Source organism: Leucoraja erinacea, chromosome 13, assembly GCF_028641065.1.
Source record: "Leucoraja erinacea ecotype New England chromosome 13, Leri_hhj_1, whole genome shotgun sequence".
NCBI classification, from domain to species: Eukaryota; Metazoa; Chordata; class Chondrichthyes; order Rajiformes; family Rajidae; genus Leucoraja; species Leucoraja erinaceus.
Window position 1 is genome coordinate 55,028,616 of NC_073389.1, and position 26,788 is coordinate 55,055,403.

Below are 26,788 nucleotides of genomic sequence, written 5' to 3' on the forward strand. Positions count from 1 at the left end.
TGTGGGTGCTGCAGAGTGGGTGCTACAGAGTGGGGGCTACAGTGTGGGTGCTACAGTGTGGGTGCTGCAGTGTGGGTGCAGCAGTGTGGGTGCTACAGTGTGGGTGCAGCAGTGTGGGTGCTACAGAGTGGGTGCTGCAGTGTGTGTGCTACAGTGGGTGCTGCGGGTGTGGGGACATTCCCCCATTAGCCAGGCCTCACTCTGGGCAAAGACAAGTCACTGAAACATGGCCCATCCCTTCTCTCCAGTGATGCTGCTGCCTGACCCGCCCGCTGAGTTACTCCAGCACTCTGTGTGTGTGTGTACAGGCCCCGACTGTCTCTCACACACAAGCCTGGACATCACCGCCCTCTGAAACTTTCTGAATAGTGGGAGCCAAAACCTTTACTCAACTTTTATCCTCAGTTAATACTCGTCAAACACTGGAGATTTATATCAACTAGTTTCAAACGTTTATTAAACAAACACAGCGAGCATCTGTAAACGGTTAACTACCGTTAATTATAAAACGCAGTCAGGAGGGACTAGTGTGGATGGGACTAGTGTTGGTTAGCAGGGGTAAGTTGGGCCGAATGGTCTGTTTCCACACTGTGTGACTATTTCAGTGGACGGCAACAACGTTGATACTGAAATGTGATCAATGGACCCAATGTCCTGAGCTCTGACAGAGAGTGGACTGAGAGGGGTCAGAGTGCAACTGCCAGCCCTGGTCTCACTAGGTCCTGCAGTGAGCAGTGTTTAGTCCTGTAGTTACAACGTGTCGAACTCTGCCGTGGGGTTTCCTAACACCATCCCCTGGTCTACACACTGCAGACAGCCACCCTGGTCTACACACTGTAGTAGAGCCACCCTGGTCTACACAGTACAGACAGCCCGCCCTGGTCTACACACTGCATCACAGTACAGCCACCCTGGTCTACACACATTGCAGACAGCCACCCTGGACCGTACACACTGTAGTAGAGCCACCCTGGACTACACAGTACAGACAACCACCCTGGTCTACACACTGCAGTAGAGCCACCCTGGTCTACACACTGCAGACAGCCACCCTGGTCTACACACTGTAGTAGAGCCACCCTGGACTACACACTGTAGTAGAGCAACCCTGGACTACACAGTACAGACAACCACCCTGGTCTACACACTGTAGTAGAGCCACCCTGGTCTACACAGGCCAGACAGCCACCCTGGGCTACACAGTACAGAGAGCCACCCTGGTCTACACACTGTAGTAGAGCCACCCTGGTCTACACACGGTAGTAGAGCCCCCCCGGTCTAAACACACCAGACAGCCACCCTGGTCTACACACTACAGACAGCCACCCTGGTGCTACACAACTGTAAAGAGCAATGGACAACCTGGTCTACACACTGTAAAGAGCCCACCCTGGTCTACACACTGCAGACATCCACCCCGGTCCACACCCTGCAGTAGAGCCACCCTGGTCTACACACTGTAAAGAGCCACCCTGGTCTACACACTGTAAAGAGCCACCCTGGTCTACACACTGTAAAGAGACACCCTGGTCTACACACTGCAAAGAACAACCCTGGTCTACACACTGCAGACAGCCACCCTGGTCTACACACTACAGTAGTAGAGCCACCCTGGTCTACACAGTACAGACAGCCACCCTGGTCTACACACTGCAGACAGCCACCCTGGTCTACACACTGCAGACAGCCACCCTGGTCTACACACTGCAGTAGATCCACCCTGGTCTACACACTGTAAAGAGCCACCCTGGTCTACACACTGTAAAGAGCCACCCTGGTCTACACACTGTAAAGAGAGCCACCCTGGTCTACACACTGCAGACAGCCACCCTGGTCTACACACTGCAGACAGCCACCCTGGTCTACACACTGTAGTAGAGCCACCCTGGTCTACACACTGTAGTAGAGCCAGCCTGGTCTACACACTGTAGTAGAGCAACCCTGGTCTACACACTGTAGTACACACTGTAGTAGAGCCAGCCTGGTCTACACACTGTAGTAGAGCCACCCTGGTCTACACACTGCAGACAGCCACCCTGGTCTACACACTGTAAAGAGCCACCCTGGTCTACACACTGCAGACAGCCACCCTGGTCTACACACTGCAGACAGCCACCCTGGTCTACACACTGTAAAGAGCCACCCTGGTCTACACACTGCAGACAGCCACCCTGGTCTACACACTGTAGTAGAGCCACCCTGGTCTACACACTGTAGTAGAGCCACCCTGGTCTACACACTGTAGTAGAGCCACCCTGGTCTACACACTGTAGTAGAGCCACCCTGGTCCACACACTACAGACAGCCACCCTGGTCTACACACTGTAGTAGAGCCACCCTGGTCTACACACTGTAAAGAAGCCACCCTGGTCTACACACTGTAAAGAGCCACCCTGGTCTACACACTGCAGACAGCAACCATTGTAGTTTAAACAGGCCCTAAGACACATCACACACTCTGCTTCCTGTGAAATGAACCTCAGAAACATTTTCAAAGGCAGATAAATTACTGCAACACAGTCCACTTGCAAAAGTAAGGTTTAGAAATGGAGCGCCCTCAAGTCGTCGAGGAGTTCGGTCGCCAGGCCGCGGAGATCAGGGTGGCGGTGGTTGGAGAGGTCGCGGATGCGCTGCTCGGGCACCGACTGATCGATCTGGGGCTTCACTCGTGAGAAAACGTCCGGCTCCAGAACCAGAGATTGGATCAGCCGCAAAACATGGAGGCAGACTTCCGCGTCAGGATCTGTAAACAGGCAGCGCAACATCGGCATTCAGCAAACATCACGCACCACACTCACATCAAACACTCAAGACTAGTTAAAGCTGCCCAATGAAGTTGTGTGAATAGAGCACACATGGCAAGGCAAGACAAGACAAGAGACATTTATTTGTCTCATGTACCAATTGGTACAGTGAAATGTGTGGTCACCATACAGCCATACGTATAAACAAGAGCACAGAACACGATAGTCTTTAACACAAACATCCCCACACAGCAGAATCAAAGTTTCCCACTGTGAGGGAAGGCACTAAAGTTCAGTCATCCTCCTCTGTTGTTCACCCGTGGTCGGGGCCTCACGAACCCCTCGCTGTTGCCGCTATGGGTGGCCCAATGTTCAGGCCCTCTCGCCAAGATGATGGAACACCGACGTCCGAACGGAAGAACATTCTCAGCGGCTTGGACCTCCGAATCGGCCACTTCCTACCGGGGACCGCGGCTCCTGAAGTCCACAGGCCGAACTGAGCGGAGATTCAAGCTGGCGGCCCTCGGCAAAGGGGTCCCAGGACTCCGTGACGTTGGTAAGCGCCGCCCACGCGGCTAGGAGCTCCGCAAACCACAGCTCCACGATGTTGAAGCAGCAGGCCCAACACTGTGGAGCTACAAACGGCGATCCGCTGAAGCTCTGGGCCGGTCCCCGGCTGGAAAAGCCGCTCCAATCCAGCTGGTAGGCCGCGGGGGGGGGGGGGGATGTGACTCGGAGAATAGTCGCGTCCTCGCCAGGAAGTGACTGGGAAACAGTTTCCCCCTTACCCTCCCCCCCTCCCCCACACAGAAATACTATAAAAATCCTCCAAAACATACTTTAAACAAACTAAAAATTAAAAAAAGATAGAAAGACAGACAGACTGTAGGCAGAGGCTGCCATCATGCTCGCCCCCTAGTGACCGGTCGATGGATTACCAAACCCAACACCAGGTTTAATCTCAACCCGTCCCGCTGAGATACTCCAGCACTCTGTGAAACGTCACCTATCCATGTTCTCCACAGATGCTGCCTGACCCGCTGAGTTACTCCAGCACTCTGTGAAACGTCACTTATCCATGTTCTCCACAGATGTTGCCTGACCCGCTGAGTTACTCCAGCACTCTGTGAAACGTCACCTATCCATGTTCTCCACAGATGCAGATGATCTATTAAAAATCTCAAATTGTGGAGTACAGAGGCAAATAAATAAATGATGGGTCTTTGTCTCAAACATTATGGAGGGATCTGCAGTCTGAAGGATCTTGCCCTGAAACGTCGCCCATTCCTTCTCTCGAGATGCTGCCCGTCCCTCTGAGTTATTCCAACATTTTGCGTCAATGTAGGTGAAAAACAGTCTGTGCAGTTCCTTCCCATCCATGTACAAGATCATGGCTGAGCTACTCTCATTGGCAGGTGGCCCAAGGTGCAGGCGGCCCAAGATGCAGGTGGCCCAAGGTACAGGTGGCCCAAGGTGGTGGCCCAAGGTGCAGGTGGCCCAAGATGCAGGTGGCCCAAGGTACAGGTGGCCCAAGGTACAGGTGGCCCAACAAGTGGCCCAAGGTACAGGTGGCCCAAGATGCAGGTGGCCCAAGGTACAGGGCCCAACAAGTGTACAGGTGGCCCAAGGTACAGGCCCAAGGTACAGGTGGCCCAAGGTGCAGGTGGCCCAAGGTACAGGTGGCCCAAGGTACAGGTGGCCCAAGGTACAGGTGGCCCAAGGTACAGGTGGCCCAAGGTGCAGGTGGCCCAAGGTGCAGGGCTCCATGTACAGGTGGCAAAAGGTACAGGGCTCCATGTACAAGTGGCCCAAGGTACAGGTGGCCCAAGGTGCAGGTGGCCCAAGGTACAGGGCTCCAGGTACAAGTGACCCAAGGTACAGGTGGCCCAAGGTACAGGTGGCCCAAGGTGCAGGGCTCCATGGTGGCCCAAGGTGCCCAAGGTACAGGTGGCCCAAGGTGCAGGTGGCCCAAGGTGCAGGGCTCCATGTATACAAGTGGCCCAAGGTGCAGCCCAAGGTGGCCCAAGTACAGGGCTCCATGTACAGGTGGCCCAAGGTACAGGTGGCCCAAGGTACAGGTGGCCCAAGGTGCAGGTGGCCCAAGGTACAGGTGGCCCAAGGTGCAGGGCTCCATGTACAAGTGGCCCAAGGTACAGGTGGCCCAAGGTGCAGGCGGCCCAAGGTACAGGGATCCCCAAGGTACAGGGATCCGTGCGCAGGATAAATGGCATAAGACGCAGGGATTGTGTGGAGAATCGTTTTATCTAGGGTGGTTATGATTCAAGAATAACCATCTCTACCACTGGGTGTTTAAGAAAGAACTGCAGATGGTGGAAAAATCGAAAGTAGACAAAATTGCTGAAGAAATTCGGCGGGTGAGGCAGCATCTATGGAGCGAAGGTCTGAAGAAGGGTCTCGACCTGAAACATTACCAATTCCTTGGCTCCATAGATGCTGCCTCACCCGTTGAGTTTCTCCAGCATTTTTGTCAATGTCTAAGACTGGGGATATTAGATTGTCCTCAAAAAGTAACCTGCAGGATGTCGGTGAGAGCAGAGGGATGGAGTCAACGGCAGTTTCTTTGTTTCTGATAGACTGAAACTTTTTGATGTAAATAGGAATGAACTGGTCATAAAATCGATGCAAACGGCTTGATTTGTTTTCCATGTCTAGATACGACCTCCTGACATAGGAATATAAAGCAGGCACCCGTGGAGACATAATTGTGGAAGGAGCCAATGTGACTTTAGGATTGTGTTGAGTCATGTGTTGAACTCCTGCCCTTCTTTACTGGGGAGCCGCAGCAGGATCGTGTCTGACGTCAGCATCCACGGAGGAGAAGATTAACTGAGCGAGAGTTTCCGTCACTGCTCAGCCCCTACAAGTCCCATAGAGACTCGTTAATCATCCGACAAGCAGCATTTAAAGCATGATCTGCAATGGACTTCAGGGTGACAGATTTCTACTTATGCATGTGTATAATATTCACACAACATCTGGCAGCTCCATTCCTGCATTCAATGTTGTCGAACATTACTGTGCTGCGATCAAACCTCATTGCACATTTAAACTAACTCCCGCAGTGTGGGAAGAGATATGGGGGGGGGTGTATCTGTATGTGTGTGTGTGTGTGTGTGTGTGCGCGTGTGGGGGGTGTGTATCTGTGTGTGTGCGTGTGTGTGTATCGGTGTTTGGGTGTGTGTGAGCCTGTGTGCGAACATGTGTATGAGTGCACGTGTGTGTGCGTATCAGTGTGTATGTGTGCGTGTATCTGTGTGCGTGTGTGTGTGTATCTGTGTGTGTGTGTGTGTGTGTGTGTGGGGGGGGTGTATCTGTGTGTGTGTGTGTGTGTGGGGGGGGGGTATCTGTGTGTGTGTGTGTGGGGGGGAGGGGGGGGGTACAGTGTGTGGCAGTGTGGATCTGTGTGTGGGGGTGTGTGTATCACTGTGTGTGTGTGTGTGTGGGGGGGGGGGGGGGGTGGTGGTGATTGATGGTTCACACACACTGGGGGGGTGTCGGGGAAGGAGGGAGGGAGGGTGGGTGGGCTCACCACCACTGCTCTGCCACCTGGTGGGTGCTGCTGGTGCGGCTGAGATTCGCAGCAGCCCCGAGAAGCTCCACAAAGAAACTAGAAACTAGGAGCCATTCGTCCCTCTAGCCCTGCTGCCCCATTTCACACGATCACGGCCAATCATCCCCATTACCCTTATTCCTCAAGCCCGTCCGCAATCAGAAATACATCTACAGCTTGAATATAATGAAGGCACAGCCTCCACTGCCCTCAACACACAGTGCTGGAGTTACTCAGCGGGTCGGGTCGGGTCGAAACCCTTCTTCAGACCTCTGTGGTGGGGATTGCCACAGATCACTACCCTCTCTGGAGACATGTCCCCTGATGTGTGATACTGAGACCGTGATAATGACCTGAGAACAAGATGAAAGCCCGTTGGCTGGTTATTTACATGACGGCCAAGTTGTAAACGGTACCTTCTAGAAGCCAGGCTAGGAGAGGGATGAAGCCTGGACTCTCACTGATGAACTGCAGGCCTTTCAGGTTAATGCTGACATTGTAGAGACACATCAATATCAGTCTGGAAGAGAACACAAGTTCATTACTAACCCCATCAGTGAATGGTCACAGCACAAAGTGTCCACACAGAGCCATGAGGCCCTGGCCAGCTCTTTACAGAGACTGGCGTCTGGGGGAGACAGCGAGTTGCTGCTTGAAGCAGGGCCACATGGCTGGGCTTCCTGAGGGAACACAGAGACAAGTACCTGTTCACATCTTCATGATCACCTGAAAATCTCCCACAATTAACACGACAGATATGTAGACTTGTTCAGACCTGAAAGAAGTTCTTGAAATTATAAGAGGCATAGATAGAGTGGACAGTCAGGTATATTTCCCAGAGTAGAAACATCAAAGACTAGAGGGCAAAGCTTTAAGGTGAGAGAGGCAAGTTTCTTTACACAGAGGGTGGTGGGTGCCTGGAACGCGCTGCAGAGGTGGTGGTGGAGGCAGATACGATAGTGGTGTTTAAGAGGATTTTAGACAGGCACGTAGATATACAGGGAATGCAGGCAGAGGGGATTAGTTTAACCTGGCATCATGTCCAGCACGGACATTGTGGGCCGAAGGGACAATGAAGGCATGAGGTTTGTGTGTCTCCAACACTCACACTTTGAGCTTTGTGCACAGGCCGGCTCTCATTTCTGTCAGAAGCTGCAGCAGAGTTTCCAGCAGGACCCGAGAGGAATTCACCAGAAACTCACGGCCACACGCCACGGCTGCTACATCTGCAATGAACACAAGACTGTAAACACAGGCACACACACGCACACACCGCGCAGGAACACATGCAAACTCAGGTACACACATGTAAACACAGGTACACACATGTAAACACAGGAACACACATGTAAGCACATGCACACACAAACACAGGAACACACATGTAAACACAGGAACACACATGTAAACACATGCACACGCATGTAAACGCAGGTACACACATGTAAACACATTCAGACATGTAAACACAGGAACACACATGTAAACACATGGACACACATGTAAACACAGGTACATACATGTAAACACAGGAACACACATGTAAACACATGCACACACATGTAAACACAGGTACACACATGTAAACACATTCAGACATGTAAACACAGGAACACACATGTAAACACATGGACACACATGTAAACACAGGTACACACATGTAAACACAGGTACACACATGTAAACACATGCACACACATGTAAACACATTCACACACATGTAAACACATGCACACACATGTAAACACAGGTACACACATGTAAACACATGCACACACATGTAAACACAGGTACACACATGTAGGTACAGCAGGCAGTGAAGAAAGTGAATGGCATGTTGGCCTTTATAACAAGAGGAGTTGAGTTTAGGAGCAAAGAGATCCTTCTGCAGTTGTATAGGGCCCTAGTGAGACCACACCTGGGGTATTGTGTGCGGTTTTGGTCCCCTAATTTGAGGAAGGACATTCTTGCTATTGAGGGAGTGCAGCGTAGGTTTACAAGGTTAATTCCGGGATGGCGGGACTATCATATGCTGAGAGAATGGAGCGGCTGGGCTTGTATACTCTGGAGTTTAGAAGGATGAAAGGGGTTCTTAATGAAACATATAAGATTATTAAGGGTTTGGACACACTAGAGGCAGTAAATATGTTCCCAATGTTTGGGGAGTCCAGAACAAGGGGTCACAGAATAAGGGGTAAGCCATTTAGAATGGAGACGAGGAAACACTTTTTCTCACAGAGAGTTGTGAGTCTGTGGAATTCTCTTCCTCAGAGGGCGGTGGAGGCAGGTTCTCTGGATACTTTCAAGAGAGAGCTAGATAGGGCTCTTAAAGATAGCGAAGTCAGGGGATATGGGGAGAAGGCAGGAACGGGGTACTGATTGGGGATGAACAGCCATGATCACATTGAATGGCGGTGCTGGCTCAAAGTGCCGAATGGCCTCTCCTGCACCTATTGTCTATTGTGGTCTCACTTACATCTTGACTGGAGGTGCAACAGTTCTGGGGCTAAAGCTTTATCTTTATCGCTAAAGATTCTGTCACCCTGCAGCCGTTGTTACACCCAAGGCTCTGTTTTACGGAGTAAATAATATTGGCTAAAATAATGTTGACTAAAGACTGGCTCCTGTATCAGTGGGAATCCAGAGGAGACTGAATCATATCAGTAACCACACACAGTTTCAAATGCTTGTCTCATTTTTGTGCTCACTCTCTGGGTTTTGTGATCTAGAAACATAGAAAAATAGGTGAGTAGGCCATTCGGCCCTTCGAGCCAGCACCGCCATTCAATATGATCATGGCTGATCATCCCCAATCAGTACCCCGTTCCTGCTTTTTCCCCCATATCCCTTGATTCCATTAGCCCTAAGAGCTAAATCTAACTCTCTCTTGAAAACATCCAGTAAATTGGCCTCCACTGCCTTCTGTGGCAGAGAATATGATCTTTGAGCATGTGATTATTCACCAAGCCTCATCCTTCTACTCATTGCTGGTCCTCTCTCCACAGATGCTGCCTGACCTCCTGAATACTTCCATTTGTTTCAGATTTCCAGTCTCAAAGTGTTTTGTGTTTGTACAATGGTTTCCTCAGTGTGAGGATGGGACCATGTCTTCACAAGGACACTGCTGTGGTCACTCCAATCTACCCTGTACGGAACCTCAGAAACGCGGGAAACTTCATGTGATAGGGGCAGAATTAGGCCATTCGGCCCATCAAGTCTACTCCGCCATCCACTCATAGCTGATCTATCTTTCTGTCTCAACCCCATTCTCCTGCCTTCTCCCCATAACCCCTGACACCCATACTAATCAAGAATCTATCTATCTCTGCCTTAAAAATACCCAAATACTTGGCCTCCACAGCCGTCTGTGGCAATGAATTCCCGCAGCATATTCCCTGCTCCCTGTTTCTCCTAAATGGCGGTCAACAAGAAAAGCAAGACATACTTTGGTGGACAGAATAGACAATAGGTGGTCTTTGGCCAGGCCAGGGGTAATATGAGGGGGAACTTCTTTACTCAGAAAGTGGTAGCGGTGTGGAATGAGCTTCCAGTGGAAGTGGTGGAGGCAGGTTCATTGGTATCATTTAAAAATAAATTGGATAGGCATATGGATGAGAAGGGAATGGAGGGTTATGGTATGAGTGCAGGCAGGTGGGACTAGGGGGAAAAAAAATTTGTTCGGCACGGACTTGTAGGGCCGAGATGGCCTGTTTCCGTGCTGTAATTGTTATATGGTTATATGGCTTCTGTTGAAGTCTCTAACACTGGGTGTCTGGTATAAATCGGCAACTCACACCTCACTAATAGGAAAATTAAGATGTCGGGAAAATCTCTTTAAACGCTGAACAGAACACAAACAATAATTTTTAACTTACTTGTTACAATGCCAGCCAATGCCAGAACAAACTGGTTCTCATCTGAGTCGGGGTCGAGCTCTTCCTTGATGTTCCCATCCAGGGATTTCACAAAACTTTCTATCGTCTGTCCCACGATGCTGAAAAACTTCTCTGCCTTATTCTAATTGGAAAAAACATCTCTACAAACACGTGTAAACAAGATCAAGGTGTTACAACGTTACTCCCGGATTTGGAACTGTCTCTAACGTTCCACAGTTTAGTTTGACGAGGGCATGGCAGTAAATACTGAACTGAATTCCTGGATTAGTGGCTAACGTAGTATGGTCAATGACAGAGAGATTATTGGGTTAACACATCTTACAGAAGCAGAGATCTGTACAACACAGAACCGGGCCCTCTAGTCTATGGTGACTATCGACACTCATCCCACCTGCCTGCCTGCCTGCCTGCATCAGGTTGTCTCCCTGTCCATCAGGTCCAATCTAAACCTTGCCCACCCACTGTACTCGTTCGTACCTGCCGTCTCCATCTCCTCTGGAAGCTTGTTGCACAGTCACCTCTTATGAAAAACTTACTCCTCAGCTCCCCCTTCACCTTCTCTTCTCCCCTTTTAAAACAGCGTACTCTAATTCTAGATAGACACAAAATGCTGGAGTAACTCAGCGGGACAGGCAGCATCTGTGGAGAGAAGGAATGGGTGGCGTTTCGGGTTGCGATCTTTCTTCAGACCAGTTTAAATCTTCGGTTTAAACCAGAATCTGAAGATCCTTCCTACATTACGCGAATTCTAGACTCCGCCGTCCTGACTATTATTCCATCTTGTAGCCTCAAAGATTATTCATTACCATCATGTTTCCTCTTAAAGGACACAATGGAAACAACCTCCACCACAGTGATATGGAGCGACAGAGCTCAGAACACCACCCATGCGCCCCTGCCCACTAAACTAGCGAACCAAACTAGGACTCTCACAGCACAGGAACAGGCCCTTCGGCCCACAATGTCTGTGCTGAACATGATGTAAAGTTAAATCAATCTCCGCTGTTTGCACGACTGATATCCCTCCATCGCTGCACATCCATGTGGCCCCATACAAAAGCCTCAAACACCACGATCGTATCTGCCTCCAACACCACCACCCCTGGCAGCTTGCTCCAGACCCCCACCACCACCACCCCTGGCAGCTAGCTCCAGACCCCCACCACCACCACCCCTGGCAGCTTGCTCCAGGCCCCCACCACCCCACCCCACCCCACCACCACCACCACTGGCAGCTTGCTCCAGGCCCCCCACCACCACCACTGGCAGCTTGCTCCACCACCACCACCACCACCACCCCTGGCAACTTGCTCCAGACCCCCACCACCACCACCACCCCTGGCAGCTTGCAGGCCCCCCCCCCCCCCACCACCACCACCCCTGGCAGCCCTCCAGGCCCCCCACCACCACCACCACCACTGGCAGCTAGCCCCCCCCCCCCCACCACCACCACCACCACCCCTGGCAGCTTGCTCCAGGCCCCCACAACTCTAAAATCTACAAAGAGATGGATAATCTATCATATTTGATTCTCCTGCATCAACTCTTTGCCCTGGAACGCCTGGCACTGCAGGGAGACCTGATGGAAGTTTATAGAATTATGAGAGGTGTAGATAGGGTAGTAAGTCAGAACCTTTTATTAAAGACTAGAGGGCATAGCTTTAAGTTGAGATGCACAAAGTTTAAAGGAGAGACCCGAGTGTTTTTTATGCAGAATATGGTGTGTGCTTGGAACAAGCTGCCAGGGGTAGTGGTGGAGGCTGATACAATCGTGGCCTTTTAGAGGCTCTTAGATAAGACACATGGATATGTAGGGAATGGAATGATATGAATCATATGTAGGGTGAGGAGATGAGTTCATCTTATCATCAGATCCACTGGCACAGGGCATGTGGGCCGAAGGGCCTGTTCCTGAATTGTACTGTTTTATTTACTATTAGTATAGATTAGTAGCTTCAAGAGTCACCATCAGAACAAATCCTGACGATCAGCTGGGAAAAATTGGCAATCAGGCCCTGAGCCCCCTCACGGTGCAGACCCCACCCTGCAGCCCCACCCTGCAGCACTCCTGCACTTCCCTGCCCAGCGGCATGGTGACATAGCAGTACGGTTGCTGCTTTACAGCGCCAGAGACCCCACCCTGCAGCACTTCCCTGCCCAGCGGTACGGTGACATAGCGGTACAGTTGCCGCCTTACAGCGCTTACAGCGCCAGAGACCCGGGTTCCATCCCGACTACGGGTGCTGCCTGTACGGAGTTTGTATGTTCTCTCCGTGACCTGCATGGGTTTTCTCCGAGATCTTCGGTTTCCTCCCACACTCAAAAGACTTACAGGTTTGTAGGTTAATAGGCTTGGTATAAATTAAATTGTCCCTAGTATGTGTAGGATAATGTTAATGTGCGGGGATCGCTGGTCGGTGCAGACACGGTGGGCTAAAGGCCTGTTTCCGCGTTGTATCTCTAAACTAAACTAGTGTGAACGGGTGATGCTTAATAAAGAACTGCAGATGCTGATAAAATTGAAGGTAGACACAAAATGCTGCAGAGACTCAGCAGGACAGGCAGCATCTCTGGAGAGAAGGAATTGGCAACGTTTCAGGTCGAGACCCTTCTTCAGACTGATGTTAGGGGAGAGGATAGGACAAAGAAAGAAAGAGGGTGGAGACAGTGGGACTGGTGGGAGAACTGGGAAGGGGAGGGGATGGAGAGAGAGAGAGAGCAAGGGCTATCTGAAGTTAGAGAAATCAACGTTCAAATCGCTGGGGTGTAAATTACCAAAGTGAAACATGAGGTGCTATTCCTCCAATTTGCACTGGGCCTCACTCTGACAATGGAGGAGGCCCAGATCAGAAATGTCAGATTGGGAATGGGAGGGGGGGTGGGGGGGGGGATTGAAGTGCTGGGCCACCAGGAGATCAGCTTGGTTAAGACGGACTGAGCGGAGGATCGCTGGTCGGTGTGGACTCGGTGGGCCGATGTGCCTGTTTCCGCGCTGTATCTCTAAACTAAACTAAACCCTCCAGCAGCAGAGAAGCAGATGTGCATCGGCAGCCTCCTGTGCAACAAGCCCAGTATCCAGGGCCCTTCCAGCTCAACATGTGTGCATTGGCAAGTGTTTCTGTGTTGGGTGTGAAGGGCATCTATAATCCATTATCTTACCCAGCCCTGCATTTTCCTCAGCTCGTATGACCAATATTGCTCACAAATATTTAGTCATACAGAATGGGAGCAGGCCCTTCAGCCCAACTCATGCCAACCAATATGCCCCATCTACACTAGTCTCATCTCCCTCTAAACCTTTCCTATCCATGGACCTGTCTAAATATTTTTTACATGTTGTTATAGTACCTGCCTCTACTAGTCCTTATGGCAGCTGGTTCCATCTCTAGCAGCTCGTCCCATATCACCCACCACCCTTTGTGTGAAAAAGTTGCTCCTTAGTTCCTATTAAATCTTTCCCCTCTCATCTTAAATCTATTTTCTGCGGTTTTGGTTAAAATCCTCTGTGTATCTATTCCCCTCCTGATTTACTGTTCGGGCCAAAGCTTTGTACTTAACTCACCTCTACATTTATATCAGGACCCATTTTAATTGTCAATACTAGTACATGTCACTCCATCAGCAGGAGTCCGTTGCACGGGGAGGGAGTAAGTTCAAAATCAATGCCACTCACGCCTCCGAGGATGAATTTAACGGAGTCCTCGTTGCTAGAGACACTCCAGAGCAGGGTGCAGACTGCAGCACCCATCTCGGTGCAGTACTCCGCCTGCTGCAGCAGCTGCTGCCTTGCTTCCTGCAACAGTGTCCTCGACGACAACTTCTCCTTTACAACACAAAACAAGCAAAGTTGTTTCAGCTGCAAGTGTGGAACCAGAGCAGAGATGCAGGGGTTGGTGTCTCTAGTCTAGGTGTCATTATGCACCACTCCAGGAAATTACTTTTAAACCTTTCTTTATAACCACTGAGTGAAGCTTGCGGGAAACCAGAGAGTGGCGAGTGTTTGTCGTATGTACCAGCCACGGAACGTGAATTCTTGCAGCTTAACACGTTTCTATTCACAATAGCACAAAGATGAATACATAATAATCAAAATACAATACATTGATAAAGGCATGACATGGAACATAGAACAGTACAGCACAGGAACAGGCCCTTTGGCCCACAATGTCCGTGCTGAACATGATGCCCAGTTAAACTAATCTCCTCTGCCTGCACGTGATCCATATCCCTCCATTCCCTGCACTGCCATGTGTTTGTCTAAAAGCCTTTTATAAACCACTGTTGTATCTGCCTCCACCACCACCACCACCCCTGGCAGTGTGTTACAGGCACCCACCACGACTGTGTAAACAACTTGCCTGGCACATCTCCTTTACACTCCCCCCGTCTTAAAGTGGTGCCCTCTAACCTCTGACCATTTTTTCAATGCCTGCGGTCTAATGGAGCATTTTTCATGTCACTTCTTGTTCTTGCTTCACAAACTGGTGGGAGCGCTGTCACAGTGGGAGTGTGGACCCCACAGATGTCACAGTGGGAGTGTGGGACCCACAGATATCACAGTGGGAGTGTGGGACCCACAGATGTCACAGTGGGAGTGTGGGACCCACATATCACAGTGGGAGTGTGGGACCCACAGATATCACAGTGGGAGTGTGGGACCCACAGATATCACAGTGGGAGTGTGGGACCCACAGATGTCACAGTGGGAGTGTGGACTCCACAGATGTCACAGTGGGAATGTGGACCCCACAGATGTTACAGTGGGAGAGCAGACCCCACCTGCCCCACAGGTGTGAGGCACCTGCTTCACAACACAGAAGCTGCAGGTACTGGCCAACCTCAGACCGCCGATAACAAGAGTTGACATATACGACGTGGGGAGAGGGTGGAGATTACGTTGGATAAATGTTTACCTCTCGTTCCTTTTGACAATCTTCCTGAGCGGTTTTCAGCCGGGCCTTGTAATGATCACAGTCGAGTCGAAGCTGCTCATTCTCCTGTTCCCGCTTCTCCAAAGCTGTAACGCAGAAAGAGCCAGAGTGTAAGGAGCAGTATGTGTTGTACACAAAGCTGCCTATGGCAGAGCAACCACACACTCTGACACAATGGGATTGCACCGTGTCGGGATTGAACCACAAACAGGGTCTTGATCCTCAAAGCTGCACCTCAGTTCTCAGCGTGTTTCTTGGAAGCCACAAGGGCCACATCTAACTCCCTCTTAAATATAGCCAATGAACTGGCCTCAATTCTCTGCCACAGAAGGTAGTTGAGGCCAGTTCATTGGCTATATTTAAGAGGGAGTTAGATGTGACCCTTGTGGCTAAAGGGATCAGGGGGTATGGAGAGAAGGCAGTGATGGGATGCTGAGTTGGATGATCAGCCATGATCATATTGAATGGCGGTGCAGGCTCGAAGGGCCGAATGGCCTAGTCCTGCACCTATTTTCTATGTTTCTATGTTCTGAGGTGTGCCAGCCCCAAACTCTCGAGTCCGTTTGCATATCACTCATTAATTGGGATACAGAATGTTAGAGCAGTACATCAAGGAAACAAGTCCTTTGGCCCAAACCATCCTTGACATCCAAGATGCCTAAGCTAGTCCCACTTGCTTGAGTATTTCCCTTCAGTCCTTTTCTATTCTGTCCAAGTGTCTTTTAAACGCTGAAATTGTCCCTGCCTCAATTACCTCCTCTTGCAGCTCTTCCCACAGACCCACCATCCTGAGTGGAAAAGCTGCCCCTCAGGTCCCCTTCCCCTTGCAACTCTTCCACCCTACATCTGTGCCCAATAGTTTGAAACTCCCTTATGCTGGGACCAGGCACATGCGTGAGTAATTACTCAGGGTAGGCAGTCAGTTGACGTTTAAAAAAATCTTAAACCGCACATGCGCAGATTGTTCTCTCCCGTAAGCTGTCAGTCGACTTTTATAAAGTAATTTGTCTTCAAACGCCATATCTCTTAATAAAGTACCGTATTTCCGGGCAATGAGGACGCACCTGTGTCGAAGACGTACCCCCATTTTGAGTTGCTACATTTTGAAAGAAAGCTGGCGGGACAGAATTTCTCCGCTTAGAAAAATAAAAATAAAGTGACAGTTCAATTTGCACAAGGCTTCCAAATCTCCTTCATTCTGAATTACTGAATGGGTGGGAGGTGGAGGGTGGCGGCAGGTGGAGAGATGGTGAGAAAACCGGGAGCACACTTGGACAAGTTGAATCAGTTGTGATATTATTGGATGACAATACTAATTCAAGGGACCAATTGGGGGGGAAAGTTCCTTTCACAGCGTGTGGGGAGTCTGGCCAGGGGTAAAGTTGCAGGGAGGGCAGGAGCGTTGAGAAGGAGGGGGTCGGGGATCATGCCAGTAAATCATTCACTCACCGCTGCCACGGTGCTCCGGGCACGTTGTCACCGCATTGTGGCCGGGGAGGGAAGTAGCTCGCGTGGCTGCGAGCGGCCGCCATCTCAGCGCCTTCTGCCGGCCCGCTCACCTCTGGCAGTGCTCTCCGTCTAAACACCTCTCTCCTATCGTTCGCCGGCCTCGCTCCTGTAAGCCGCTTCCCGCAAATCCTTAAAATTCCGACTGCCGCCGGGAGCAGGACATGGCCTCACTTGCTGCGCTGGGTGACACTGCATGGCATTCACTGCCTGGTCCGTGTCTTTCAATGTAGACCGGACAGTGAGGGGACCAGCTCAAGAGCGGGTCAGCGGGCGGTGGAGCTTACTCCTTTACTCCTGTGTCAGCGTGAGTAACCTCAATTGGCCCCTTGACCGCTCATACCACCCGAGCTACTTCCCTCCCCGGCCACAATGCGGTGGCTCCGCGCCCGGAGCGCCGCTGCAGTGGTGAGTTACTGGCATGATCCCCGACCCCCTCCTTCTCAACGCTCCTGCCCTCCCCGCAACTTTACCCCTGACCAGACTCCCCACACACTGTGAAAGGAACTCTTCCCCCCACCGGTGCTGTCCTTTTACAGCCACGTCCCACTTTACAGCCGCTTCCCATCATCTGCCAGCAATGAGGGATAGACTTGGCTATCCCTCAGTAGAACAACATCGTTCTTGATGTTGCTGTACTGAGGGATAGCCAAGTCAATCTTTCTTGTCTAAACCTAACCTTCAGCCTCCAAGACGCAGGTACATTTTTGTGCCTTATTTTTGGGTAAAAAAAAATTGCATCTTCATTGCTGGGAAATACGGTATTTAAAAACATATATCTCAAAGAAATGTACTTACCATATTATTTGTACACAAACTCCATTCTTTGCACACGATTTGTACACAAACTTCATTCTTCTCTCTTTGTATCTTAAGATACTCTTAAGATAATGGCAATCTTAAGTTTGGCTTCAGTTCCCCTTGTCGTGAAGGTTTGAAGCTGCTTCAACGGCACATGAGTTGCACAGTCTTTCGCGTGTTACAAGTACTGCGGATGAAAGGCACGGAGAATTATGCCTACCTAAGAGATCGATCTCTTAGGTAGGCATAAATCTCCCATGCCTTTACTATTTATATTTAATAATTACCATTTTATAATTTTAGTCAGGGTAGGCAGTGCCTGGTTGGGACAAAGACAGTGACCATTCACTTGTCTACGCCCTCATGATTTAATTTCTCTGTAAGGTTGCATACCTCTATATCCATTACATTCAATCTGTTTTGTTATTATTATTTGACTGTACCATAAAATGTCCCTGTTCATTCAACCTGCCCCTCAACCTCCTCAGTCTGCCCCTAACTCTCCACACTACCCCCATTCTCCACACTGCCCCCACTCTCCACACTGCCCCCATTGTCCACTTTCCCCCATTCTCCACACTGCCCCCATTCTCCACACTGTCCCCATTCTCCACACTGCCCCCATTCTCCACACTGCCCCCATTCTCCACTTTCCCCCACTCTCCACACTGCCCCCACTCTCCACACTGCCCCCATTCTCCACTTCCCCCCCATTCTCCACACTGCCCCCATTCTCCACACTGCCCCCCCATTCTCCACACTGCCCCCATTCTCCACACTGCCCCCATTCTCCACTTCCCCCCCATTCTCCACACTGCCCCCATTCTCCACACTGCCCCCATTCTCCACACTGTCCCCATTCTCCACACTGCCCCCATTCTCCACACTGCCCCATTCTCCACACTGCCCCCATTCTCCACACTGCCCCCATTCTCCACTCCACTGCCCCCATTCTCCACACTTCCCCCATTCTCCACACTGTCCCCACTCTCCACACTGCCCCCATTCCCCATTCTCCCCCCCCATTCTCCACACTGCCCCCATTCTCCACACTGCCCCCATTCTCCACACTGCCCCCCCCATTCTCTCACACTGCCCCCATTCTCCACACTGCCCCCATTCTCCACACTGCCCCCACTCTCCACACTGCCCCCATTCTCCACACTGCCCCCATTCTCCACACTGCCCCCACTCTCCACACACTGCCCCCATCTCCACACTGCCCCCATTCTCCACTGCCCCCATTCTCCACACTGCCCCCCATTCTCCACTGCCCCCATTCTCCACACTGCCCCCATTCTCCACACTGCCCCCATTCTCCACACTGCCCCCATTCTCCACACTGCCCCCATTCTCCACACTGCCCCCATTTCTCCACACTGTCCCCCATTCTCCACTTTCCCCCCACATTCTCCACACTGCCCCCATTCTCCACACTGCCCCCATTCTCCACACCTGCCCCCATTCTCCACACTGCCCCCATTCTCCACACTGCCCCTCACTCTCCACTTTGCCCCCCATTCTTCATGCTGCCCCTCACTCTGCACCTACTGTGCTAAGCCTGTACCATATTCCTCTACACTGTGCTCTGAACCTATGCCCCACACATTTCACATTCCCCACTGCAGAAACATTTTATAACCTGCTCTAGATCAGTGCCCTCTGCCTTACACTGTGCTCTAAACTTCTATTATATCTTAAACCAGGGCCACATTCATTGCACCACTTTCTAAACTGATATTTCTCTTCCGTGAACAAAGCACACAGTGCTGGAGTAATGCAGCAGGTCAGGCAGTATCTGTGGAAGGAATGGATAGGCAATGTTTCAGGCAGACTGCGATACCGTGAAGGGTCTGTTCCCTCCCACAGATACTGCATGACCTGCTGCGTTACTACAGCACTTTGTGCTTTGTTTGTGATTGCAGTTCTTTGTAACTTCATCTGATCATTGAAACAGCACCAGACTTGCACTGTGCTTCACACAAGATTTACAGCAGTTCTTAAAAACACGATTTTCTGAACGGAAAAAAACAACTATTTTTTAAATTCTGGTGTCTAATTGGTGTACAAATGTCATAGAGTCGCAGAGTGATACAGTGTGGAAACAGGCCCTTTGGCCCAACTTGCCCACACCGGCCAACATGTCCCAGCTACACTAGTCACAGAGTGATAACAGTGTGGGAACAGGCCCTGCAGCCCACACCGGCCAACATGTCTCAGCTACACTAGTCCCACTTGCCTGTGCTTGGGCCATATCCCTCCAAACTTGTCCTATCCATGTACCTGCCTGTTTCTTAAACGTTGGGATAGTCCCAGCCTCAACCACCTCTGACAGCTTGTTCCATACACCCACCACCCTTTGTGTGAAAAAGTGACCCCTCAGATTCCTGTTAAATCTTTGCCCCTTCACCTTGAACCTATGTCCTCTGGTCCTCGATTCCCCTACTCTGGATAAAATGCTCCGTGCATCTACCCGATCTATTCCTCTCATGACTTTATACACCTCTATACCCCTCATCCTCCTGCGCTCCAAGGAATAGAGACCCAGCCTACTCAGCCTCTCCCTATAGCTCACACCCTCTAGTCCTGGCAACATCCTCGTAAATCTTCTCTGAACCCTTTCCAGCTTGACAATATATTTCCTATAACATGGTGCCCAGAACTGAACACAATACTCTAAATGCGGTCTCACCAACGTCTTATACAACTGCAACATGACCTCCCAAATGTGTGGAAACTGTCCGTGATTGTTAAATCATACAGCAGTAATATTAAAGCTCTCACCTGTTTCAGCAACGTCCAGCTGATGAAAGCTGTCCAACAGGTCTCTGTTCAGTATCTTGGGCAGGAAGTCCTTGATCTGCATCATCTCTGTTGTCAGCCTCTCCAGATCTCTCTTTCGAACTTTAACAAATTCATCTTTGCCCACTGGCTTCTGGAACACATCCTTAGGAGTGGAAATCTCAGAGTTACGCCCACGGATGCAGGTCTGAATGAAAACGTTGAATTATAGATTAAAATAGGTAAAGGCACAAGAATGACTGTGAATCCGAAACGTAAAAGATTAAGAGGTGAAGAGACAAAACGATTCAAGAACATTTTAGAACAGGGGTGGGGAACCTGCAGCCTTAAGGCCGCATGCGTCCTTCTAGGCCATTAAGAGCGGCCTTTTGAATGAATCCAAATTTTGTAGAACAAATCCTTTTATTTTTATTAATATGTTTTTGTCCGTCTTTTATTATTTTAATTTTAATCTTAAAATGAACGTATTTAAAATACCAAAGAGTAAAAGAAGATTCAACGAAATAGTCCTCCCCGACTGATGGCCACAATTAAAACATTAGTGAGTCATGAGGGTTATTTTAACACCTGTTATGCTCATGATTTAGTTCTAATGTGACTCTAGAATTTACGTTAACCTCCCTGTCTGACTGGCGCCACCACCGCCTGAGGCTGGTTGACGAGAGAGAAAATGTCGGGGAGAGTCTGCTGGCCGTCCAGTCTTTTGATAGCGGTGCACGTGGCTTTCAGTTTGAAGTTGAATTTGAGAATAGTTAAACAGCGTATTTGTTCGACTGTATTTTTAAATTCTGTCTGCTTAGTTGCCCATCATGTTATTTCAAGCACCGGTAAGACCCGGAAATAATGCTACTGACGCGACTTATAAAGTAGCTTCTATACTCGGGGGAAAAAAGGGAAACCGTTTAGCGATGTAGAAATCGTAAAAGAAAGCATTGTCGAAGTTGTAGGATGCTTAGACCCCGATATGGTTTCAAAGTACAAACAACTGCCTCTTTCAAGGAGAACTATAACTGATCAGCAGCATGAATTAGCCCTCAACGTAACAGAACTACTTCACGCAATACTCCAAAAGGAAAATATATATTATAGGGAGGTTTCACAGCAGTCAGGTCACGACCCATGACCCGTACTGTTGCTACGCTACTCCAAATGGAGTACACGCGATGAACTGCAGGTAGGCATTTACCATTGTTTCCAGCGAAGCGGGCCCGTTAAAACCCGCTGAAATTGTCAATTTTTGCGTTGTAAATAATTATGGAAATCGGCATAAGTGTGAGAGACTTTTAGCATACTTCAGAATTCCAAAAGTGAGGAGAAATGATGGTAGATAGAGGTGAGAGCTGAAGGGACAACAACAAACAGCCAGAGTGCTTGGCGAACATTGGCCGTTTGCTCACTGCATTTCATCAACTAAGGCATTATTTGTGTTTTTTCTTGATTCCTTTGGCATCTTAAATGTTTCAGAAGTGATAAATCTGGCTGTAATTTTTTTAAATCGTCCATGGTTCTCAATTGGGTTTTTACATACAAAATGAAAACGCATCTGAAGAAAAATTTACAGCCAGATTTATCACTTCTGAGAATTTTTAGATACCAAAGGAATCAAGAAAAAACGCAAATAATGCCTTACTGTTGATGAAATGCAGTGAGCAAACGCGATAATTCCCAATATTTTCAATTCCGATATCTGCACGGTCAATGTTCGCCAAGCACTTTAGCTGTTGTTGTCCCTTCATCTCTCACTTCTCTTTACCTTCATTTCGCTTCACTTTTGGAATTCTAAAGTTGGGTACATGTCTCTCATACTTACCCCGACTTCCACAATTTTTTTCAGCGCAAAAATTCAAAATTTTCGCGGTTTTTAACAGGTAGGAAAGTATGTGTTTCTTGCATTAATAACATATACCGGAAGTTACGGATGTCCTCCAGATGGATTTAGCGGCTCCGTGCGTCAAGCCCTATGACCTAGTGACCTTACGTGCAACCCCCCCTATTCAATCGCTTTGGATGAATCAACTGGTACTACTGACTCGGCGCAGGTTTTACATTTCATTTGGACCATAACAGAAGATTTTCTTTGCTACGAAGAGTTACTCGCTTTGGGCACTCCTACGGGTGGAACACGAGGAATAGATTTCTTCAACAACTTTCAAGATAAATGTGGTTGTAGGACTGGATTTGGTTAATTTAGTGAGTGTAGGTACAGACAGTGCACCTTCCATGACAGGAAAACGTGAGCGGTTTCTTGCACAGATAGAAAAGATATTATCAGATCCAGATGCTCTCATTTCATTTCATTGTATCTTACATCAGCAAATTCTCTGTGCTAAATCTATTTTAAGTGACACTTTGCAACAAGTTATAAGTATTGTTAACTATATTCGTGCAAATGAAACACGGCATCGACAGTTTCGTAATATGCTAAAGTTGGATGATGAGGCATTCAGCGTGGATTTGCTGTATCATTGTAAAATGCGTTGGCTATCGCAGGGACAGGTGTTAAGGGCCAAAGTCCAGTCCCCAACCCCAGTTCACCCATAGTCGGGCCCATTGAGGCCTCCACAGTTGCCTCTACGGAGGCCCGATGTTCCAGGCCGTTCTCGCCGGGTGATGTTGCTCCGGCGTCGGGAGAGTCCTCCCAGCGGCTTGGGAACCCTGGAACGGCCGCTTCCGCACTGGAGGCCGCGGCTTCCGAAGCCGACAAGGCCGCGCCGGTTGGAGCTCCACAACTGGCGATCTCATCTAGAGATCCCAGGCTCCCGGTGTAAAGTTCAGCGCCGCCGCCCGCAACTGGTCGCTCCACAGTCCCGCAGCTCCGCGATGTTTTACCTGGCGGTCTCAGCTCACAGGAGCTCCAGCGCGGCGACCCGGGCAAGGCATCGCCCGCTCCGCGATAGCACTCCAGCACTGTGCCGCCGCCGAAGCCAAGGTTCTGGGCGGTCCCCGACAGGAAACGCCGCTCCAGGCCCGCTGGTAGGCCGCGAGGACGGGTCAAAAGCTGCAGCCCGGAGAAAAGCCGCCTCTCCGACCAGGTAGGGACCCTGAAAGGTAGTTTCCCCCTTCCCCCCCCCACATAAAAAAGTCTAGACCTCCAAACAAAACACTTAACTAACTAAAATAAAAAATAAAAAGATGAAGAGACAGACAGCTGCTGGCTGGGCAGCCATGCACAGGACAGCGCCCCCTACTCTCTACGATCTTCAAGCTCGGGGGAAAAACCGCGAGCTGGATCGACCGTCAGAGCGGAACACACACACAAACACATCGCAAAGGCGGGGGCCAGGGAAAGCGGGGGAGCGCTCACTGAAATTCACAAGGTGCAAAGTCAAGGTGATGCCCGTGATGAACAGGAAGGTTAAAGACGGCTAGCAGAGTGTACGGTATGTCCTTTAAGAGAGCGGGGAGGGGGGCAGGGAAGAAGGAGACACTTTTAAGAAGTCAGACAACTTTTAATAAGCCAGAGATACACAGCTGTGAAGTTTAGCGGGCAGTTTAGCGTTGCCGGTAAATTTTCCTTGGTTCTGAAAACTCGTGCTTATGTTTTTTCCCCCAATGAGCCAATTAAAATGCCCGGTCAGCATAGGAGATTACCTACGGCTACCTCGACTACCTACAACGACATGGCGACCCCACTACCACTGCACTACGAGTTCAAAAGTATCGATTTTCTCCATGCCGACCAATTTTTGCTCGCAGAAAATTTTTCAACTTATTGAAAAAATATCCGCGACCAAACTGAGGCCGCGAGTAGTAACCACTATGCGGGAACTCCTCTTGACCATGAAGGAGACTCGCCAGTGACCACCTACGACCATGTGTCGACCATGCTGCAAGCTTGTGGCGAACGCAGACTCTCCTAAACTCGCCAATAACGTTGCCATAGTGGGACAGGCCCTTTAGCAAAATGTTTATCTTTGCAAGAACATCTTTGCGAGTTACATTTCATGAAGAACAGAATCAGCAATGTGAATTATTGAAAGAAGATTTCTATAGAAATACTGCATTTCTGTGTGATATCATGTCAAAGCAAAATGACGAATGTTTCTTTGCAAGGTAAAACTAAGTCTATATATGATACTAGACTAAGTGGGACCCGTTGGGTCCCAGCATCACACGGGAGGGTTGGTCACCAACGCAATATTCCACCTCTCCACCAATTCCAATACTGCTCACCAGTGGGGGGGGGGGGGGGGGGGACTGTCTGTTGCGCTAGTATGGGTGATGCGGGCTGAATGTACTGGTTTCCAGAGGGCTAGTATAGACATTGTGGGCCGTATGGATGCTTGGGCAGGCATCCAACTGTTGCAACGAGCAGGTACAGGTGGATATGGAGTGCGTACAGGTGGATATGGAGTGCATACAGGTGGATATGGAATGTGTACAGGTGGATATGGAGTGTGTACAGGTAGATATGGAGCACGTACAGGTGGATATGGAGTGTGCATAGGTCGATATGGAGCGTGTGCAGGTCGATATGGAGCGTGTGCAGGTGGATATGGAGCACATGCAGGTGGATAAGGAGTGCGTGCAGGTGGATATGGAATGCGTACAGGTGGATATGGAGTGTGTACAGGTGGATATGGAGCAGGTGCAGGTGGATATGGAGCAGGTGCAGGTGGATATGGAGCACAGGTGGATATGGAGCAGGTGCAGGTGGATATGGAGCAGGTGCAGGTGGATATGGAGCAGGTGCAGGTGGATATGGAGCAGGTGCAGGTGGATATGGAGCAGGTGCAGGTGGATATGGAGCGTGTACAGGTGGATATGGAGCAGGTGGATATGGAGCAGGTGCAGGTGGATATGGAGCAGGTGCAGGTGGATATGGAGCGTGTACAGGTGGATATGAAGCAGGTGGATATGGAGCAGGTGCAGGTGGATATGGAGCAGGTGCAGGTGGATATGGAGCAGGTGCAGGTGGATATGGAGCAGGTGCAGGTGGATATGGAGCGGGTGCAGGTGGATATGGAGCAGGTGCAGGTGGATATGGAGCAGGTGCAGGTGGATATGGAGCAGGTGCAGGTGGATATGGAGCAGGTGCAGGTGGATATGGAGCAGGTGGATATGGAGCGTGTACAGGTGGATATGGAGCGTGTACAGGTGGATATGGAGCGTGTACAGGTGGATATGGAGCAGGTGCAGGTGGATATGACGCAGGTGCATGTGGATTGGCATCACCGTCCCCAACTACACGTCTAGGATTTACACTGGTCCAGCACCTTCACATTTGTCATCTCTCCAACCTCTGGCTCTAAGCCCTTACCTAGCCCCCACCTCCCAGTTCTGCCCCCCCCCCCCTCCCCCCCACCCACAGTCCTGACCCTCCTCCCCTCCACCCACACTTCTGACCCCATCTCCCACAGTCCTGACCCCCCCCCCCCCCCCACATTTCTGCCCCCACCCTTGGACCACATTCTGTCTGCATGTCTCACTTGACAAAACAAAGTGCAATTGACTAGAATCCAAAATGAACTCCAACAGATGTGAATTAGCCCTTCTGCAATAAGCAACTGGCAGAATGACCAACCAGCAACACCTCTTCCAGCACAGAAGTTGCACTGCATCTGCCAAGCATCTCTGCAGAATTGATTATCTTGATTCTTATCAATATCCTAGAAAATGTGCATAAAATGCTTTTTTGTTGTCTGCATGATGACCTGCTTGAACAACACATTTAGTGGCCCAGAGTGAACAAATATTACATCTGTTTGCCTGCCTCCTGTTGGTATCTCCATTAACGTGCCATGATTGACCAGTGTGTTTATGAGCCGATCTGCTGACAATGACATTGACATTAGCTACTTACAGCCCTGTGTTGTGGAGGAAACTCATCATCAGCTAATCCGATGTCATATTCTAACTCCCCACTTTCATATCATATTAAAAATATGTATCAAGGTGCAAGTCTGAAGCTGGTTCTGAATAAAATATGGTTAAAGCAAAAAAGAACCAACCCAAAACTGTACAACTGTCCCTGTCCCCCCCCCCCCCCACAGACTCGCCCCCCCTCACAGACTCACCCCCCCCCCCCCCCCCTGGCCCGGCCCCCCCTCACAGACTCACCCCCCCCACAGACTGCCCCCCCCTCACAGACTCACCCCCCCCACCCCCCCCCATCACAGACTGCCCCCCCTCACAGACTGCCCCCCCTCACAGACTGCCCCCCCCTCAGACTCACCCCCCCTCGCAGACTGCCCCCCCCTCACAGACTCACCCCCCCCTCACAGACTGCCCCCCCCCACAGACTGCCCCCCCCTCACAGACTCACCCCCCCCCTCACAGACTGCCCCCCCCTCACAGACTGCCCCCCCCTCAGACTCACCCCCCCTCGCAGACTGCCCCCCCCCCCTCACAGACTCACCCCCCCCTCACAGACTCACCCCCCCCCACAGACTGCCCCCCCCTCACAGACTCACCCCCCCCCCTCACAGACTGCCCCCCCTCACAGACTGCCCCCCCTCAGACTCACCCCCCCTCGCAGACTGCCCCCCCCTCACAGACTCACCCCCCCCCCACAGACTGCCCCCCCCTCACAGACTC

At 50.3% G+C, this 26,788-nt stretch overlaps 1 protein-coding gene across 1 annotated transcript in view; it reads right to left on the minus strand.

Moving 5' to 3' along the window:
• Nucleotides 1-1,965: 1,965 nt before the first annotated feature.
• Nucleotides 1,966-26,788, minus strand: part of hsf2bp (heat shock transcription factor 2 binding protein) — a 25,077-nt gene continuing 254 nt past the window's right edge. Inside the window, exons 2-8 of the mRNA XM_055644230.1 lie at nt 20,234-20,438; nt 15,125-15,228; nt 13,885-14,034; nt 10,191-10,332; nt 7,424-7,541; nt 6,732-6,835; nt 1,966-2,743 (exon numbers count right to left, since the gene is read on the minus strand). Of these exons, the coding sequence (XP_055500205.1) occupies nt 2,541-2,743; nt 6,732-6,835; nt 7,424-7,541; nt 10,191-10,332; nt 13,885-14,034; nt 15,125-15,228; nt 20,234-20,438 (1,026 nt within the window). The 3' untranslated portion in view covers nt 1,966-2,540. The remainder of the gene's footprint in view (nt 2,744-6,731; nt 6,836-7,423; nt 7,542-10,190; nt 10,333-13,884; nt 14,035-15,124; nt 15,229-20,233; nt 20,439-26,788) is intronic.